The sequence below is a fragment of the Festucalex cinctus genome, chromosome 13, assembly GCF_051991245.1.
Source record: "Festucalex cinctus isolate MCC-2025b chromosome 13, RoL_Fcin_1.0, whole genome shotgun sequence".
Classification (NCBI taxonomy): domain Eukaryota; kingdom Metazoa; phylum Chordata; class Actinopteri; order Syngnathiformes; family Syngnathidae; genus Festucalex; species Festucalex cinctus.
The window spans coordinates 15,321,695-15,342,814 of record NC_135423.1 but is presented as its reverse complement, the minus strand read 5'-3'; the positions used below and the strand labels follow the sequence as shown (position 1 = coordinate 15,342,814).

At 38.5% G+C, this 21,120-nt stretch overlaps 1 protein-coding gene across 4 annotated transcripts in view; it reads right to left on the bottom strand.

Annotated features, from left to right (window-relative positions):
- Positions 1-21,120, bottom strand: part of kcnab1a (potassium voltage-gated channel subfamily A regulatory beta subunit 1a) — a 52,601-nt gene that overhangs the window by 8,028 nt on the left and 23,453 nt on the right. For 3 of the 4 annotated variants that reach the window (XR_013287921.1, XM_077541300.1, XM_077541301.1), the window contains exons 2-5: positions 10,363-10,406; positions 4,213-4,250; positions 475-554; positions 184-228 (exon numbers count right to left, since the gene is read on the bottom strand). Coding sequence is in view for 3 of the 4 variants with exons in the window: in XM_077541300.1 (XP_077397426.1) it covers positions 184-228; positions 475-554; positions 4,213-4,250; positions 10,363-10,406 (207 nt within the window). In the remaining variant the exon portion in view is untranslated. Of the gene's footprint in view, positions 1-183; positions 229-474; positions 555-4,212; positions 4,251-10,362; positions 10,407-11,373; positions 11,551-21,120 lie in introns of those variants that run through there. The other variant, XM_077541302.1, reaches the window with a different exon arrangement.

Genomic DNA, 21,120 nt, shown 5'->3' with positions numbered 1-21,120 from the left:
TATTTATTATTGTAGTCTTCAAATCAGACTTTTGCTGTCTACAGTAACTATTTAAGTTCAGTTTCTTTGGCTTTCATGTCATCACTATTTCAATCACAGGCTGTTTGATGTTGATTTGTTTCTCTTTGAGTCTCTTTTATGGCGACAAGATGGATTGAGCTTATACAGTATTACTGTTATTACCTCCAGCACTTCTTCTTGATAATGCTTCCAAGAATCACTTCGGCCCTGCAAGGCAGAATGAAAATGACTACAATCACATTTTGATGCAATAAATGTACTTTAATGGGCAACACACAATAAAAGAAACATTAATTTGGTTTTGGTTGTCCACACATATAATCATGGGTATGTGATTGCAGCACACAGTCTGGAGAAAACCTCAATTTCAGTTGAGAATATCCAAATATAATGCATGTTGCTGTGAGTTGGAGCGAAAGTGTGGAAAACCTGAGAAGCTCGAACAAGACTAACCTGCCACCCGCATAAACTTCAGCTGTGTCAAACAGGTTGACCCCGCTCTCGTAGGCAATGGTCATCAGCTGCTCTGCAACCTGCCAACATACATACAACCATGAGGACTGAAAGCTAAACAACATGCTTGAATGTCCAGGGATTTTGCTGTTGTTATTTTGGTAAAGGGACTGCTTTTTATATAGCATGTTTTACTTCACTATATGGTGCCCAAAGCACTTTACAATGCCTCACATTCACCCATTCACACAGCAGTGGTCAACTGCTGCCATGCAGCAGGTCCACTGGTAGCAAATCGGGGTTCAGCATCTTGCTCAAGGAGACTTTGACATGGTCACCAGGGGTGAGAATCAAACCCACAACCTCATGAATGGGAGGCGACCACTCTACTACTGAGTCATGCCTCCTTGGCATGACCCAATATGACCCCAAATATGAGTGTATCAAAATACAGCATGTTTGGTATTATGAACCAGTGATCTAATTAAACAAACAATAAAGCAAGCACAACTTCCACTTTTTACTCCACAATTAGTTCATAAATATGTCCATGTTTAGTGCCAATTTTGATGCATTTCCATATAATAAGTGTCTCAAGTATTCTACAGTAATGAGTAAAATATTTCCAAATGCAGCAAACACTATTTTATTTGATAAGTCCAATATTATGATCACAACACGTAATATAAAGGCTTCCTCTAAAGATTTATGTTCTTTTGTGTGTATTTATATGTGCAGTGTGTTTTTACCTCAAGTCAGATGGCTCAGCCCTAAAATTCAACAGCTTCCCATTAAATGTGGTCACGGTGAAAGATGAAAACATGACAAGTTCATAAAAATGGGTACTAAAAAGTGATTTTATAAAGTTATTATCACAGCCAAACCGCTCCTGTGTGATGTTGGAGCTGCACAAGCTCAGCTTGAAAAATCAATTTTAGTGAGCAAATGATAAATCTTGCAGCCTCCACCTCAACTCCGGTCCTCACTTTTATCTTCTCTTCAAAACCCTCAAAGACGCCCAGTAAGCAGGGAGCAACAATACACAGATGTTGAAAGAGTACATCTCCTTCTTGGGGGGAATCTGGGTTGGTGAGCGGTGTTAGAGCTGATGTCTCTTTTCTTTTCAGACCAAATCAATAAAAAAAATAAAAAATAAAAAACATCTGAGTTTTAGTAATGCACCAACATAACTTGTCCAGAAGTTAAGCAAAGGCTAAATTTAGTAACAAACCGTTGTGGTCCTACAAAATATCAGTAAGATCAGCTTTTATATTGTATTGTTAGGATTACTGGAGACGCTAAGTCAGTGGTCTCAAACCATTTGCATCAAAGTAATGTATATAGTAACGTAATAGCGCGGCATCTGCTTCTCCATAGCCCTGCACATTTTGTGTGTGTTATTTTTTTAATAAACACATTGATAACCATAGATTAGGCTCATGACAGCTTTGTGTGAAATGCAATTTTCATGACACGAGTTTAAGAAAAAGATATTCTGTCACCCAGTCGCAGTCATGTCTTCCTCAAAAACATGCAGAAAAGGGTTGGCCATACGAACGGCCAATTTCAAGAAAAACAGGGGACAGCATGTTTTTTTGTCAAGTACCCGACATATCATGAATGCACAGATAAAGTTGTGGTGTTCAAGAAATCAGACACCATTACTCAAGTAGACATGTTGACAAGAATACGGAGTACGAGGGAGATTAGAGAGACGACCAGGTCACCAATGTTGTTCATGTTCTGAAGAATTGTTAATGTTCTGAACTGTTATTAAGACTCAGAAGACCTGATAAGTTGCACTTTTTTTTTTTTCTTTTTTTTTTTAATAAATGGACACAAGCTAGGTGAAGCTTCCCATTGGCCAACTTGCAGACAATTTCAAAACAAATGCACAATTGCAATAAGAAAAAAACGAAAGCCAACCATCCATAGAATAAATCGAACTTCCTCATAACCAATCTAATGTTGGAAGTCATCAAATCATTTCGCCCAAATTCCAATTAATTCGTTTTAATTCCCATAAAGCCGATAAACCCGCACATCCTATAATAGTCAATTTGTTTAGTGCGTGAGAAGAGGTGAAAATTGCGACTGCTTCATCATGACAATGCGGGCACCCAGTCTGAAGACTTATAGATGACATTAAGATGGAGCTGGAGGGGGGTTATTCAAAAAAAGAAGAACTTGTAGTCTCTAGTTTGGTTTTGAAATATATCTTCTGTGACACCAATCTTGAAACTTTTATGACACCTCAACACTAGAGAACTATGACGTCATTGTGAGTTTGCAGAGATACTTGCAGAAAAGCTTTGTGTTTAGGTTGTTGCTTCTGTTTTTCTTTGGTGGTGTGGGACCATTTTATGCGGACACACGTATCATCCAGTGAGGAAAAACCGAATATATTTTCTTGGTTAACTCAAGAAACAAGGCTATCAAACCTCCCACATGCAACCCACACAACGCTGGCTTCATGGCTACCACATGCAGCATCCACACACGCACTCGTCTCTGTCTGTGTCAGTGTTAACAAATTCCAACTCATCACTCTTCTTAGTATTATTAAGAGTAGGAACACACCCATGGCAATTTGAAATGTTTCAATGCTGTTTCAGTAAGGCATGTGTTAGACAAGCCTTCGGCTTGCAGATATGCCCCTTGATGGATTACTGAAGGGCTCAATCCTGTTCGTGTACCTGCTGACCAAGTGCTCTGATGTAAACAGAGAAACAAATCTTTAATTAAAGGGCAAGAGTAAAGTCCACCATGTTGAGCCAATGATCATCTATCACAATAAAAAAGTGTCTCATCGCCAGCAGGTATTGTCTAATAAAGCTATGTCCCTCCTTAATCCTAATCAGACTTGAGGCATTTTGTCGATCGGTTGATGTTGATGAGCTGGGGACACACATAATGGTAATCAAGGCAAATTTTCAAGGGCTTTCAACCGTATCTCCTGGTCAGAACTAAAACTGTGAAAGGGACAGGATGTCACCAGTGACATTGAACTGCAGAATAATGTCGTGTTGCTCCATAGCAGAAAGTCTTTAGGGTAAGACAAATAATACAGTTACATAAGCTTACTGTCTGTGTGTCCCTTGGATTGTGCATTCTGTGTTGTGTGCTTGCGTGCGAAAAGAGATAACGCAACAAGGCGATGCAATCGAGGCAGTGGCCTAAGGTCCCCAGCTGACGGCTGCACTAAGAGACTGATGACATTGACCCCATAACAAATGACAAAATGATATTTAAGACACTGCAACTGCAACGTGTGAAGTATACCCCACGTAGGGCCCCTTACTAGGTGGCTGGTGGCTTGTAGGGGGCCCCAAGAGACGGCTATTATTGGTCCGTATCAACGACAGAAGTGGAAATCCCATTAGACACCGCTAAGACACGACAGGATTTGGGAATCTCCCCTCATATGCATTAATTAATTCATAAATTAATAATCAATTTTAACATTATTTTAATTTAACATCAACGAGATCACAATACAAGACCTGTATAAAAAAATCTTTATAACAATAACAATATTCAGTTTTGAATGCCACGTTGACATTAATATTACCATCAAATAAGAGTCATTTTTAGCCATTAAGAATTGTGCTGCACTGTACAAGCATTTCCAAAAATGTGTTTCTGTAATTTTATCAATCATGAGAAATGCAAAGTGTCTGTCAAACATTTTTCTTAAATAAATAAATAAAAACACACAAAAAAGAAAATGAATCATACCTCATCTGTTATCTGACCCCCAAACGTCACCCATGTACCTGCAGAGAAAACAGAAAGTGACCATTTCATTTCGACTTTAAAAAACACTGACATATGGGATTAACCTAAAGAGGCTGTCGTGTTTCCAACAGAAACAAATTACCCTCTGATGAATGATTATTATGTGAGAATGCCTGTTAATGCTGTATAAAAATAGTGATAGCATAAAATGTTGAGTGGATGGTTGTTTGTCTCTGTGTGCTGGCAACCAGTTCAGGGTGTACCCTGCCTACTGCCCATAGCCTGGTGAGATAGGCTCCAGCACCCCCCACAACCCTTGTGAGGAATAAGCAGTCAAAGAAAATGGATGGATGGATGGATGGAAAATGTTGAGTGTGTGACCGAGTGTCCCGAGTGTGCATAATGATGCTGCTGATTAGCAGGTAAGCAATGCTACAGGAATGCAAAAGTTGAAGCCACCACAAGCAAAGAGACAAATTCCTCCGCAAATACCATCATTGAATTATTAATATAGCTCTGTTGAGAAGAGAAAACACTTCCCATTCATAACCGTTGAAGTAATCTAGGAATTTACAGTGCCACAAAAAAGGTCTGTGACAGGAACACCAAATCTGTTTGCTTCCAACCTTAAAATGCTGCACGGCTTTAGTGTTACTCGGGGGATTGTCAGGGCTGCTTGACAAGAGATGAGGACGCAAGCCTGCTATTTCTTGGAGAGGTGACCTGCCACCACTTTTCTCCCTTTATGTTTACTTTCAGAAAAAAAGGTGCACCAACCTCTGGTTCTTCTTTCTTTGAACCTTTTATGTTTTATTGATTTACATGCAAACCACATAGATTGTGATTCATTATAGAATGATGTTAAGAGTAGAACTGAGAATGTGGAGTAAACATTTTTGGCTGGCAAATATGCTCATTTTAAAAATATTTGGAAATATATGTATTTGCCGGTGAAATATCATGTTTAATCCACATTAGCAGTGCTACGCTTTTAGCTAATCCACATTAGCAGTGCTACATTTTAGCAAACTGTTTTCATTTTATATTCCTCCTGGTCCTGGCACTTGTTTCTATAGCAGAATCCATTAGGCTCAATCATGACTAATGGCAAAAAACATGTCCCGCCATCTGACCCACTTCTCACCCAAAGTCAGCTGGAAAAGTTTCCAGCCCACCTGTGACCCTAATGAGGACAAACGCGATAGAAAATACAGTAGCAACACAATCTCACCATGTTTCCTTTTCCACTCCCACACATAATAATTCTTATATGTCCACTGTTGACTTGTGTTGCTCCATTGTCATCGAGGGATGACAAGGCGTAATAAAAAGGCAATTAACCACATGCTCAGCTTTATGACAACATAAGCCATTAGTCCACACGTCAGTTGTAACAGCTCCTCGGAGGTCCGCTTGAGTGTAACTTACAGATGATGCCCTTGGATATGTTGTGGTAGTACGAAGCAAATGAGTCCAGCTGCATCACATTTGCATCCCTATCATCACAGGCAATGGGGATTGATTTGAGAATTTTTTTGAAATCAGTAACCATGGCAACTTCATAAGTCTCAGCTAAGTCCACAGCCATTATGTGATTTTCAGTAGAGTGTGTTTTTCCATTATATGCTGTATATTTCTTATCTACATTTTACAATACCTTTTAAATGTGTGCTCTCTCTGCAGGCACGTGCGAATATGTGTGTTCTGTCAACCCATTAAGCCGTTTCCAGTGCGGCAAAATTGTAATCACTGCTGCGGATGTCCAGTAGCAGCTTTGTGTCTGAGTGGGAGGCTCAGTTTGGGATGAAAACCCAGCAGAGCTCGAGTGTCAAGGCCACAGCACATGTGGGATCAACAGAGTTTTTGCTCTTTGATGGAAATTGAATCCCCGTGAACGTCAAACATTTCTTTTTCTCTGGCAACTGCAAGTGGAAAGTGCAGGTGGATGTACGGAAGGTTGCTATGCAACAGTTATAAATGTGATAACTTTGTGAGGCTTGTTCCTGAAGCTGAGAGGCATTTAAAGTCAAACGTCAGGCTCAAATTTGATGTCCGGTTTTAGCAAGCTGTCTTCACAACTCAGGAAGGGGAAGCGGTTCCCTGTCCGTACTGTTTTACAGAGCGGATGGAAGCCTCAGATCTCAATGGGAGAAATAATAAACGATGGAAGGATTTATTTGAGGGTCTCTGGAAAGGAGAGCAAAGGCTGCTTTCAAACTATAGGGTAGCCCACTCACAAGTCTCCCGAGGAAAGAGAAGCACACATGGTCCATGACAAGGAAAAAGCAGGGACTGACTCACAGGAGATCTGAGCACACAAAGTACATCATGGGCAGATGGCATAAAATTGTCCAGATCACAGATCACCACTGTGAAGTGGGCACGTGGAGACCGCCTTCCAAACTGATTCTTCGTGCCCGTGTCACCCAACGTTGGGGATTTTAAAAACATATAATAAATGTGTTCAATTAATTGATGTCTGTTAATAAATGTATGAAAATGTCCGGTTTTCAATGTATTCTTAATGTGCTATACTCTTAAAAAAAAAAAAACTGCCTGAACTACCAAATAAAATAAAATAAAATGACATTTAAAAAAAAAAAAAAAAAAAAGGGGTTGACCGCAGGAGCAAAATTTTAATTTAGTTATTTTGTGAAATAAGACTAAATTCCTGTTTGTTTGTTTGTTTTTGTTTTATGTTCTATCCATACAGAGGAGGCATACGCTAAAATATGTATAATTTGTAGCATTTTTTGAGTAAACTTTGAATATCATTGAAATATCCCGATTGACTTCTGTTTTTGGAAATGAAAATATAGTCACCCTGGTTAATGGTAGCTAATATTGCAAAGTCATCAGCACTCTGTCTACCACAAACACACAACAACCTTTGGATCTATTTTCGGGTGTGTTGCATGGCCTGTCTACTGCACTGCCTCCTCAATTTTTTATATTATTGACTTTTTCAGAACAACACTTGAATCACCTTTGACTACTGTGATTTCTATTTCTGTTTTGTCTACTTTCCACTGCTGCTTCAGTAGGCGGAGAGAGCAACATAAACAGTACAACACAGGTTAAAAATAACGTTAGACTACCTCGCACCCCCAACCCCTCCATACGCTGACAATGCAACTTTATGATTCACCTCACCTGCCCTCACTGACACCATAAATTAGAGATTATTTGCATACATAGGAATTCATTGTGGCCTTTTTGCTTGTTATACATTCAAAGGACCTGAAAGTCCAATACCATTATGCGTCTGTCAGATGTCTTCAAAGGGTAGCTTTTCTTTTGTTGTACTATACTGTGGGTAATTTGAATTAAAGTTGTATATATTAGGGATGTTTCCTTAAGCTATTGCTCGTACAGTTAATAAAGGTTTTGCGACAGGGAAATCTCATTCGATTTTGTAGAAGAAAAAATAGTGTGAAAGGAGGAAAGAATTTGTGGAGGTGAACAATTGACAAGTCCAGTGATTGAGAGGGTCCATTAGATGCAAAGACACTGCAGTAACTCGCCCTCCACAGCACAGGTCCATCTTCTCACTGCTTTTTTTGCACTGCAGGAGTTTGCATCCAGGGAAAAAATATTATAAAAATGTGTCAATCGATGGCACACATGAATCAAAGCCTTGCACAATCTGTGACAAGTACCGTATTTTCCGCACTATAAGGCGCACCGCATCAGAAGGCGCACCTTCAATGAATGACACATTTTAAAACTTTTCCCATATATAAGGCGCACCGCATTATAAGGCGCAAAGAGTAGAAGCTACTGCAGTGGCTGGGGTTGCATTAAGCGTAAAATAGATGGAGCTGTGCTAAAGGGAATCTGAAGTGAGTCAGTCAATATTTATGATCGGTAATTGAATACAAACCGGCATTCTGACAACTTTAGTCACTCCCAAAACAAGTTACCGGTTGTGCAGTCACAATATGGTTCCGTATTAACAATATAACAATAACTCAATATTGTCCTAATGTTACTATCCATATCTACAATATTTCCCAGCCTTGTTCAGGTGTGGTACTACCGTTCTAACTGCTGTTACTTCGTTGACACCCCCTGACTATGGTAGCCGTACTTAACCAATATTGAGCCACTTATAAGGCGCACCTGATTATAAGGCGCACTGTTGGTTTTTGAGAAGATTAAAGGCTTTTATGTGCGCCTTATAGTGCAGAAAATACTGTAGATATAATTATTGGACAAAAATAATGAGCTGGTGTACAAGCACTGATGGGTCCTGATAATGCTGATTATAAACTTGTAAGTATGTGTGTGGCCGCACAGCCCCCCACCCCACCCCCTCCCCCCAACCAATTAGCACTGTGCAGCAATAAAGCTGGTGGCCATTCTAATTTGCAGTGGGATGAAGGGGTGCACAGAAAGTTCGGATTGATCACACAAATCACCTCATTATGTTAACAACACCATCTGACTGTCCAAGCTGAATCGTATATTGAAAATAATAACTTCAATTTCAACTAAATTGGGAGAGACCTAATTTAGACTAGAGAAGTTGCTTCAAAATATTTGACAAATGAATTCATAAATTCTGCTCAGCTGGATGTGCAATCATTTTCTTTCATTGTCCAGGAAACTTTTAATGGCTGTCAATGGCTCACATTATGCACAATAAACAACAGATTAAAACGTAATGAGGGGAAATTAAAGTGACAGAATGACAACGGGACTTGACCGCTTAATCCTCACAAGGGTCGCGGCGGATGCTGGCGCCTATCTCAGCTGGCTCTGGGCAGTATATATATATATATATATATATATATATATATGTATAGAGAGAGAGAGAGAAATTTCTTTCCCTCGTTTTTCTTTCTTTTCTTTCTTTCTTTCTTTCTTTCTTTCTTTCTTTCTTTCTTTCTTTCTTTCTTAGCCCCTTTCACAGTAAGGTGTAAAACTGTTTTATCCCTGCAATCTCTTAAGGCCTCAGTATGCTTCTGCGACGGGCTCGCACGGGGGGGTTACGGCGTTGCTCCGCTCGTGCGTTTGCCTTCCGACTTGTGCACAATACACATCACATTGTTTTGACAATGGGCTGTAGTTTCACTCCAAGTCGGGGGTGTCGCTACGGCTGGTACTGGCTAGGACGCCAAAGAGTAGAGATTCCAAATTCCGGAAGTCGTCTTTCGTTTCCAGAACAGAAGCGAAAACATGGCGAGCGTGGAGCATGGTTTGCTACAACTTCTAGAACTTGATGAGCAGATCATTCGTTTAATTCTATCAGGAAGGCAGCGGCGTAGGTGGTGTGTACGGCCACTAAATGAAAGTCGTGCAAATGTATGTATTTGCGCACCTCTTCACAAAGACTCTCTTCGACCGCATCCATGTTTTCTGTTTTAAAAATGGCGGTCTTGCGGAAACTCCGGGGGAAATGCCGTCACAGCATGTGACTAAACTGACCAATCAGAAGTGAGCGACGCCCCGCCATCTACGGCGTTCAAGGATTGGCGACGTGTGCACCGCAGCCGGCCACGAGCGACGCGGCACTTAAAATTCATGAGCGCCGTAGATCATGTGATCGACGGCGCTCATCGACGCGAGAGCAAACGTGGAGGATTTATTAATATTTTGTTGTTGTTGTTGTTGTTGAAAACATGACATAAGATCCAATTCATGGAGTATGCACAAACACATCCAGCAGGCATTCACTCAAGGGAGAGATGTCAGAATGAGGGGTAGTTCAACTGTGTTGGCCCCCGAAGCATTTTGGGGTTGTTTAGTGCCTTGTACAAGGGCAACCTGACAGTAGCCAGAAAACGGATCGGCTATCCTGCTAGCGACAAGTCTCAATTTCTATTTTTATGCTAAAAGTACACACACCCAAAAAAATCGGATTGATCTTGGCAACATCTCTTCAGTTTTTCTCCTTAGCCGCACTCGCTTTGTCAGTATTGTTTCCACCGTAGGCACAAAGTGTGGCAGATAACTGGCATTCATTCGGCTGACCTTTTCTGAACTGCACAGCGCCGTCAAATTAAAGGAGACCACTTAGACTAATGTGAAGCACAAAAGCCAACAGCAAGACAGCTAGCACACTTATAATGGCCAAGGGATTTGCTTTTTTGTTAACAGTAAAAATGTTGTCACTCACTGAGACAAGAAAAAGTGAAATGTACTTACCAAGTCCTAGGCAAGACACTCGTAGTCCTGATTTTCCAAGGTTCCTGTAGAAACAGAGGAAAACTACTTACATCGATAATTCATCAAAACACATATGCACTAACTTTTTTTTGCATATAAACTGCATCACAATAAAATAATGCAGTTTATTGCCTGTCAATACAATGTTCAGAGATTTCCATTAAGCTCACGCCGTCAGACAACATCACATCTCCAATGTGCGAATATTTACTTGACGGCATAGTAATTGTAATTGTCGCCAATCTCCCCGTTTCACCCGCCTGTCCAAATCACTGACGTGATTTATTGCTGACTTGACTTCAGTGTCTTTCCATATCTGGATGGTTAATTGGACATCCAAAATAAAGCACCCAAAGGTCATCAATTTTTTTAATTCCCACAAGACACACCAGCAGCAAAACTGTTTGCGAAGTTAATCCCATCATATCCTGACACGCATACGGGTGGATTTGCATCATGACAGCTCAACACATCTCTTGTGGTTAAGAACAACATGATGACACTTCGTATAGACTCCAGTGGTTGCCAAATATTTTTCGTATTTATTGGTTGTTTGACTCCCATAATAGTTGAATGATTGTGACTGAGCTGAGATGAACAGAAGCCGTCCTCCATTACACCATTTATGTCTATAGTTCCTGCTTTTATTTCATGAACCATAAAGCAACCTCAAAATTTTAAAAGTATGACAAGAGGTGCTGCTAAAAAAAAAAAAAAAAAGAGCTTATAACTGGAAAATTGTAGCGATGATTGGAGGAGCAAAAGGGGACACTATAAGACAGAGGAAGATAAATAATATTTTCCCCTATGTGGATACATTGAGAAAGTCATCAGCTCCCTCATTGGCACACAGCATCACCACTTCAACTCACAGTATGCAGCCGTCCTGGCACATCAAATATTTATTGAAATTTAAAGCCCCTGTAATCGCTTTTCCAAATAGATCTAGCATAACAAGCTTTCCCTGTCAATGAAGCGATTCATCTTTACCTAAAGACGTCTTCATTTGCCACATGACGGACAGTAATGACTTCCTTCATATAAGTAAAATAAATAAAATTCTCTCCCTTTTTCTTTCTGATGAAACAGTCACCGTGGTTATTATTATATAATATTGGGTATTTTTTTGTGAATCATTAGCTTACAGATAAATTTAGGGTATTACTAGTTGAAACTAGATGCCGATTACATCAGTTCAAAGCAATCGGCATCTAGTTTCAACTGGTAATACCCTACATGTCTAGCCACAACCAATCAGATCGATTCACTGTCTATATAAGCTGTCTGAGAAATGTGTTTTTTGTCGAATTATTCCTCTGTCCAGCTGGCCACCTGCTTCTCTCTTCCTCGATGCCTTCTTGTTGTTTCTGGTCAAGTCAAGTTAGTTCCACGCCTTTTGAGGTCTAACGAATAAAGTGTTAAAACTCTTATTTGTGTCTGCGTTTTGGGATCCAACCTCAGAACATGACACTGACAAAGAGACATCTATGGTAAATTGCAATACTATACTGATTAGGAATGTCATTGCGCTATTTTTCATACTGACTGCGTAATAGTTGCTAAAAACAAAATCAACTATCATTCATTTATATTAAGTGCATTTCAGAGACATTTAAACATCTAACTTTGGCAAAGTCCTTTCTGCCATACAGCCTGTATTGCACAAGCTTGATGTAACTTGCAATTAGATATAGAAGGAAATACACGGGTGACAAAAGGAAAAGTGTTTGTGACAATGATAAACTACACTAGCCACAGATGAAATAAAGCATGCAAGAGTCTGACAACAGGCATCATTCAGAAATTAAAAGAAGCAGTGATGCAGCGGTAAATTGGTTGCTTTTTTCCTGTGACAGAAAAGAAAGGAACCATTAATCATACTATAACAACTCAAGAAGTTGACAGACCAGATATGAAAAGACGCTGAAAAGACTTTGTCAACAGTCCACTACTTCCATTGAACTGACCAAAAATCAAAGTAGGCAACATACTTCAGCCAAACAATGAATTGGCCCTCATTCAAATCCATGTTGAGTCAGCTCCATATGCATCCTGGGATTAGTCCCCAATAAATAAACACTTTGTGAAAATGACTGTGTTCAGCTGTTTTGTGACCCAGTTGTTCAGTAAGTCTCAGTGGCATTACAGAGCTGTGAGCCACAGATGCAGTTAAGTCATAATGTACCATTCATACTGAACAAATTGTATTTTGAGGCTCATAAAAAGGTCTCATTGGTTCATTATTAACAAATATTTGTGGAAGCAAACCAATCCCAACAAAGACATAGTAAATGCCAAAATATTTAAAGTCCCAACTATACATGAATGTATACTTGTATTCTGCTCCTGAGACATCCATCTATCCATCCATTTTTTATGTTTCTTGTCCTCAATTAGGGTCGTGAGCGAGCTGGAGCACATCCCATCTGACTTTGGGCGGAAGGCACGGTACACCTGGGACTGGTGGCCAGCAAATCACAGGGCACCGACTGGAAAAAAGCCATTAACCCTCACATTCACAGTTATGCACAATTGAGAGATTTTAATTAACAAACTCATTAATTTTATGAACATGTAGGATGTAGTCGGAATACCTAAAGAAAATGGATGGCAAGAACTTGCACACTCCAGAATCTCGTTTTGAACCCTGAACTTTGGAACTGTGATGCAGATGTGGCAAGTTTGGCAACTATTGGATGAGGGTGCTGCCTGTGCTGCTGAAGCACCGTCATTTATATTTGAGCATTTTGTGTGTCTTTTGAAACAGAGCAATTCTGAACACTGTCATGATTACCTTGAACTCAAATAGTGAGGCCACACCAGCAAGATAACCATTAATTGGAAAACCATTTTCACGATTAATTTATTTGACTCCCAAACTATAGTTCTATGCTTAGGATGAATGACCTCACATCATATTGCACAACCGAAAAATACTGTGGTGCCCGAAAGTGCTATTAAAACCTTGAATAGAATACAAGAATCCATACTCAACAATTTACTGTCTTGAATAATCACAAACTTGTACTTCTGAGGCAACATTTTACAAGCGGTCATTTACAACACACCGTGTTCATCATTTATTGATGAATGAACCACAATAAACCACAATTTGTTTGTTTGTTTGTTTGTTTGTTTGTTTGTTTGTTTGTTTGTTTGTTTGTTTGTTTGTTTGTTTGTTTGTTTGTTTGTTGAGCCCTCTACACACACTGGATCCGCACTACAATCAGTAGTGTTTTTAAGTGCAGGTGAAACAGGAGATGGACAGCACACTACTAACTACTCACTACCTGTTCCAGTTGCCAGAGTTGGGGGACTTGAGTCTCATGACTTGGACTTGAGTCACTAATTTATGACTTACGAAAGACTGGACTTGACTTTGACTTGAACTCCGTGACTTGTTAAGTAACTGTTTACGTTTATATTGCTATATTTGTATTTTTTTAATACAGTGCACCTTTTTGCTTTTTTTGTTTGTTTGTTTTTTGTTTGTTTTTTTGTTTTTTGTGCTGTGTGTGCCATCAATATAGCAACCATGGCATGGATTCAAGCATTATCGTTTCATTTGATGAAAGACAACATACTAGGACTAACAGACAACATCTGCTACGTTTACATTCATCAGACGCATAAGCTAGCTGTGTGAGCTGTGAAGCTAAGCTAGCTAGCTAGGTTAGCTTGACAGTTAAGTTAATGTCTCTCATTCACCCATTTACACAGTTTCTTGCTTATGTAACTTGTGCTGGATGGAAAATCCGCCTGCAGAATTAGAGGGGGTTGCTTGTGATGAGTATTATGTGCTATAGCGCTTGAACGCAGAGCAGGTCCCCACCAGCTGCATATTATCCAATTATTAAAACCCTTCAAATAACCTTCCACTTCCTCCCTTCAGGGTCATTGAACTGGCCTTGTAAACTTTTCTTTCCTTACTTAACACCTGAACGTGTCCTTGCCCTCATCTCTCCACAGCTCTGGATTTCCTTTCGGCTCGGTGTCTCCCTATGGTTTCATTATCGAGTTTGCTCAGCTCGACTGCTGCTTCCCTCGAGCTCAGCACAGCCTTGCCGTCACCAAGGCTTAAATAAAATATCCTTTTTACAACACGCCAGGATGCATACCTCTCAGTGATCCACACCAGAGTTCACTAATCTGCTTAACATATTACTTTTCGGTCTGTCTTTGGATTTGGAATAAATCCAGCACGTACCAGCCATTACTTTTTTCTTTCTAGGAAACCTCATGAATTTACTGCCCTTTTCCCACCTAGATAATTTTAAGAGCTGTTATTGGTTTCCTTTCTATTTTTGTTCCATTTTCCTTCTCAGCCAAAAAAGGAATTTACCAATCTTCAACCTCGATTTGGATATTTTGACACTTGTGATAAAAAGGCTAAATGTTTACACATGTACAGAACATAAATTACATGAGTGATTGATCTGAGTTAATGCTCAGTTGACGGTTAATGATAAAAATCAGATGTGGGTTAGTGTGTGATCGCTGAAAAAAAAAATAGTGATCCTCACCCAATCTCATTTCAACACTTTTCTTATTATTAATAGCCAAATGAGCTTTCTTAGTAACCTGTGGATATTTACATAAGAAAAATAGAATTTATTGGGGTTTTTTTGTTTGTTTGTTTGGTTTTTGACTGTGTGTTGAGTGCCTCAACTGGAAATGCAAAGTGAGAGTAATATGAGTAGGAACTAAGGGATGCAGAACAGAGACAATGGCTATAAAGCTGTAAGAATGTAATAAATCACTCTCACATTATTTAAAATTCCACAGTTGAAAAACTGCACCACCACCAGTAATAATGCTTGTAACTTTCAATGTGTCAGAACAAAGTGGCGGCATATGAAATATATACACACACTATGTATTCCAAATTACCATATAATTTATATTCTCACAAGTGACATTTTCAAGGCATATTTACTGAGCTATTGTGAGGTCAACCTAGGCCAAAATGTTATAGAAATTTTGCACTTTAAAAAACAACAAATGCCAGCCAAGAAAAATAATGCTCCGACATTTGATTGCACATTAGCTCCCTGACAGATTCACTTTTTTTCTCAATTAATTTTCATATGAATCATATCCATCATCTCCGATGTCATTTCTGACTGTCACATAAGTGTATAAATTTTAAAGTTTTGAAGTTCAGTTCAAATCAAATTCCACTCAGTAGTGTCCTGATGGAAACAATAGACATGTCAGCTAACCAATGAAATGAATATAAGTTTTTATTGTAATTTTTGGCCAAAAGATGTCTTCCGCAAGTAGGCATAATAGAAAAATTTTGGCAACTGATTTTTCCATTTTACAGTGAAATCTATGAGTCGAGTACACTTGCTGATGGACTTCCAAGTTGTTGCCATTTCAAAACAAATGTCCCCATAGGAAATATTGCAAAGTCAATATCTTTGTGCTGCCAAGTAGCTAAACAGTAAAATTAAATAAGGCTCAAAATAAGGAGTGATACTATGGAAAAAAATACTTGTATGATTGTCTGCTGTATCCACTACATGCACCACAGGTTCAGATCCTCCACATGAACAAACAAATGAAATTGGTTAACTCAGTGATGAGGTGATGATTCCACAAGTGAAAACACAATTGGGTTTCAAATTAATGCTCACTTTTTCCTCTGGGCTAGTAAAAAAACAAACAAACAAAAAAACATAGAAGCATTCTTTAATGTTATACTAAGTTCCATTTTGGGGTTCTATGGTCATCAACACCAGCATCACAAAAGAAAAAAAAACTATTAGTCAACCCTGTAGAACTTATTATTACCGTAGATGCTTGAATATACATATATACACATGATTTTTTTTTTTCTTAAGAAAGCAAGTCTAGCAAGATTAACAATTGTTGTTTCTGCATTGTTGTCTTTACTTTCTCACCCACCATCCACTAGTCCTCATTTTGCAAAACTCAATCAGGTTTGTGATTGCACTTATGTGATAATCTGCTGGATGACATAAAATATCATGTAATATTACTTCCAAAGTCAGATCCAAATAAGTCTAATCACATCATCTGGCTCTTCTGGATTTTGCATTTAAACATTATAACCACCTCACAATGGTTTACCATGAATCCTCTATTGCAGCATTCACACATTCTTCATTCTTCACATTCATTTGAAGAAAGCAAGCCTCCTTGCACTCCACTTGACATCTTTGAAAGCCGACGAGGTCACTTGAAAAACATTACATTTCCAACTACAAGAAACCTCTGGCAAAATAATGCAACATTTCCACGGTTGTGACACTACAAAATTCTGCTCAGTTTGAATGTAATTATTTATGACTTCTTATTCTTCTATAATTAATTTACTACATTCTTGTGGAATTATGTTGATCATGCCCTTCTACACAATCCAACATTTACAGTAAATTGTGCCAATACATAGGAATTCATTTGCATTTTACTCAGTGAATTTGAGAGAAACAGTTATGTGAAAAGCACCTGACATCATCCACCATTCACGTAGATTAATTAATTCAGTTTTTATAGTAGGTGGAGAACCAATTTTGATTCAAGTTCCTCTCAAAAAGTGACACCTGTCTTCTGATCAATTATTCAAACTGTTGAGCATTTCTTTCATCTTTTGGGTCCTGAATGACAGATTACATTTCAAACTGTGCAGGCCATTATTTGCTCAATAAATAATAGAAAAGAAAAATATGACACAATTAACATTCAGTTATATTAAAGACAAAAGGGATACAAAGGAAAACAACATCCTACGGAGCACCTCTGTAAAGGTGACATAACATAACAAACTCTAAGATTGATATCTAATGCCAATGCTATACATGGTGGTATTGATATTTTGTCCCAAGCCAAATGAAAATTCACGTTATGGTTTTCAAATAAAGACAGATTAATAAACCGTGTTGAATCTAGCAAGAGAAATGCATTCACAAGAACACGTTCCTTCTCTCACATGGGCATTGATGTAGAAGACAACATTTACTCACATGGGAATCGGAGAAAAGTCAGAGCCAGCACATTTTGTGGCCATTAGTGTGGATGATGAGGATACAATCAATAAGTCCCACAAAGCAGCACAGCAGAATTGCTCATGGATTTTCATTACTTTACTCCTTATATCATTTATATACTGCACAATTTCACACACAAACAGTTGTCTATGAGAGAAAAAAGTGGATATCGCTACAAGAGTGTCTCACGTATATTGTTTCTCTCACAGCATGAATAAACTATTAATCTGTAAAGTCATTAGTGCCATTGAAATGATTTTTTTTTTTTTAGAGTAGATGAATACACAGTGATGAAACAAGCAGTATTCTACAGGGAAACAATTAGATCATTTTTTTTCTGACTATACATGACAATCATGTGCAAAAAGTAAACATACTCTTGTCATCTCCCATATTTCCCCACAAGTGTTTGGCCTCATTTTCTGATTGCATAATGCATATTAAAATGTATATCACGCATGAAGCAAGCCACTTTATTCTATATATGTATTTTTTGGCTTTTGTAACAGCTAGCGACCTTCTACTAAAACATTGGAATTCACAATAATGTGGCAAGCATTTGACATTTTGTGTACACTCCACAGTAATCACAACAAAACCAAATATAATCTTGCTGGCAACAAAAGACCCCTTAGGGATAAACACATCTGTATTAAAAAGATGTACTTTTTAAAGCGAAAAATGGGAAGAGTTGACCTTTTATTTTTTATATCCGTCTGCATGGGTTTCATTTGGTCGGAGGAGAAAATAATGCACTTTAATGAAAAAATATGGGACATACATCCTATTATCAATTAACTCATTCACTCCCAACCATTTTCACAGAAGCAATCCCGTTCGCTCCCGGCTGTTTTACTGGATTTTGACTGATTTTGCAACGCCCACAGAATATTGTGTTTTATGGCTATAAAAGCATGGAACCTATCAAAAGAAAGATTAAAGTCTCTTCTTTCATCAGGAAAAAAAAGTATGTTTCTATCTGTTTCCGTTTTGCAGCAATTAGCATTAGAAGAGAGCTAAGTTTCATCAGTTTTCACAAATCTATTTAAAATTGTAAGTAATTGAGCTTTTTTTCTACATGGCCCTGGTTGATCTCCTTTGCTCTGCTGCCACCTGCTGGCCTTTTGTGTAATAACTACCATTTCTGCAACCGTTCTTTGCAGTTGAGAAGCTGAATCAAAGCCTTCTGTATGCTCTAGCATTAAAAAAAAAAAAATGTATAAATACGTCTTTGGGACACTTAGGACATTAAAAAGAAAACGGATTTACACGTTATTGGGAGCAAATGAGTTAATCAAAAACCGTCCCTGGGGGTTAAAGCTAAATCCTAGAGTGGACCCTGCGACGTAATTCTGAAATGGGCCATTTTGGAAAATTATACTTACATACTCTTACCAGCACACATGCTATCCCAAACTTATAATACTTTGGCCCATCTAAAAAAAAACTTGTGTCAATCTTGACCTCTCACCATGATCCCTTTAAAGATTCCACCATGCAATGAACGCAAACCGCTAATGAGTTCATATAGACTCGGACCACGCGAAGCTTCACCACTGCATTATTCACTGCATCGCTTTCCAGATCACTCAGCCGTGAACTCACTGCAGCAGCCATTATTATAGCATAGAACAACTGCAGCCTTTTAGATTTGACCATTTGAACTTATGTACGCTCGTCAGCCACAGCATTAGTTACACCTGTGTTAGAATAAAACTAGCTGAGAAATGCATTGCAGAAAAGAAACCATACTTTAAATGTAATAAGAACTTCAGTATGCTTATGTTAAAAACAGTAAAAAAGTGAGCATGGTAAAAAGACTTAATTCCGCTCTTATGCGATTTACAGGTGTTGGCCTAATGTGCTCATTAGATTGTCTTATAATACACTTTAATAATGTGCTGACAACTTAATGAAGCCCAGTTTTCAAGTAAATAAGCGCGATCTCCAGTGACCTCTTTATCTCCTTTGTCTTTCCGCACCTTTCTTGCTCTTTTATCCCAAAAGTCTGTCAACCGACATCGTCTCATTGTTGTGGGGCCGAAGATCAAGGCAGGAAAAGGCGTGAAGCAAGGAAAAGAGCTGTAATTATAGGCCAAGTAAAGGGGCTGGAAATAGGAAGGGGGTTGTTCAATAAAGCTACAATTAGTAACGTGAGAACTATGTTGTCATGCAGATGTATACGGCCTTAATCACATGTTTTGTCCTCAGGGAAAGAAAGAGAAAAATAGTGGGACAGGCACAAGTAGAAAGATCAAATGTGGAGGGTTTAATTTCAAACAAAACTGATGTAGAATTCCTTGTGATGTCTACAGTCTTTTACAGCTTTTCTTTTCATTTAATAGCCCAATATCACAGCGTTATACAAATAACCATACCCTGCACGATATTCAGTATTAGTGTCACCATTTGTGACATGGTAGATGGCAAAGAAAAAGAATGCAGGTTAACATCTAGTAATTACCGGTGAATGGCAATTGAGTTGCTTAAAGAGACACTTGACTCATTGAGCCATTTTCAACAGTAATTAATATGATAACTATTATTTTTCATGAATTAAAGCCTTAAAAAACTAAATCTGTCACTTGATTTTGACTGAAGATGACATCACCTACATGTGATGACCAATCATGGCTCAGTTTGCTGACCAAACCCAGAATTTCCTGGTGATGCCATCTTCAACCGACATCAAGTGGCATTTTAATTAGGGATGCATGATAATGCTATTTTCAACCGATACCGATAAACCAATAATTTAGAAGTGCCGATGTCGATAACCGATAAGTAAGCCGATAATTGTTTGCAAAATTAACTACTATATGTCTAACAAATACATTGAAACATTGTCTAAACTTTGCACAATGTTTCAATGTATGTAAAGCACCATGAGGCTGAATTTTATTGATATGAGCCACAACCACAACAGATGGACCAACGTGGCATGTCTATAATTATTGCTGGATTTCTTTATTATCTGTTTTATCTGTTTGACGTCAAACTGGTCGATAAGTGCTGATAATTATCGGCCACTGATATTATCGCGCATCACCAATATTAATTTCATTACCATATTAATTCTGGACAAAATAGTAACCTTTTACTGCTGAAAATGGCTTAGTGAGTCAAGTATCCCTCCGGATTAATTCCACGTAAAAAGAGGCAACATTGTTGTGCTGCGATTGAGGGATCTGCCCAATTAAGGTCTACACTGACCAAAGTTGAGGTGATTGTTGCCTAGAGAGCAATCATTTCATTCTTCAAAATGAATTCTTCATTCATTCTATACTGATGATGATACTTTGGTCACTGACGATCAAATGGTTCATTCACCTGACTTCCGTGGGTCAGGCTGACATCTCTATATGGACATATGGGAAACAATTAACTCATTCACTCCCAGGACATATTCGTTGTTTTACTGGATTTTGACTGATTTTGCAAGGCCCATAGCATATTGTGTCCTATTGCTATAAAAACATGGAACCTACCAAAAGAAAGATTAAAGTCTCTTCTTTCATCAGGAAAAAAAAGTGTATTTCTAGCTGTTTCCATTTTGCATCAATTAGCATTAGAACATGGCTAAGTTTCATCATTATTCACAAATCTGTTTAAAATAGTGGGGAAAAGAGATTTTTGATCTCTTATACTCTGCTGCCATCTGCTGGCCGTTTTTGTAATAACTACCATTGCGTCAAGCATTCTCTTCAGTTCAGAGGTTGCATCA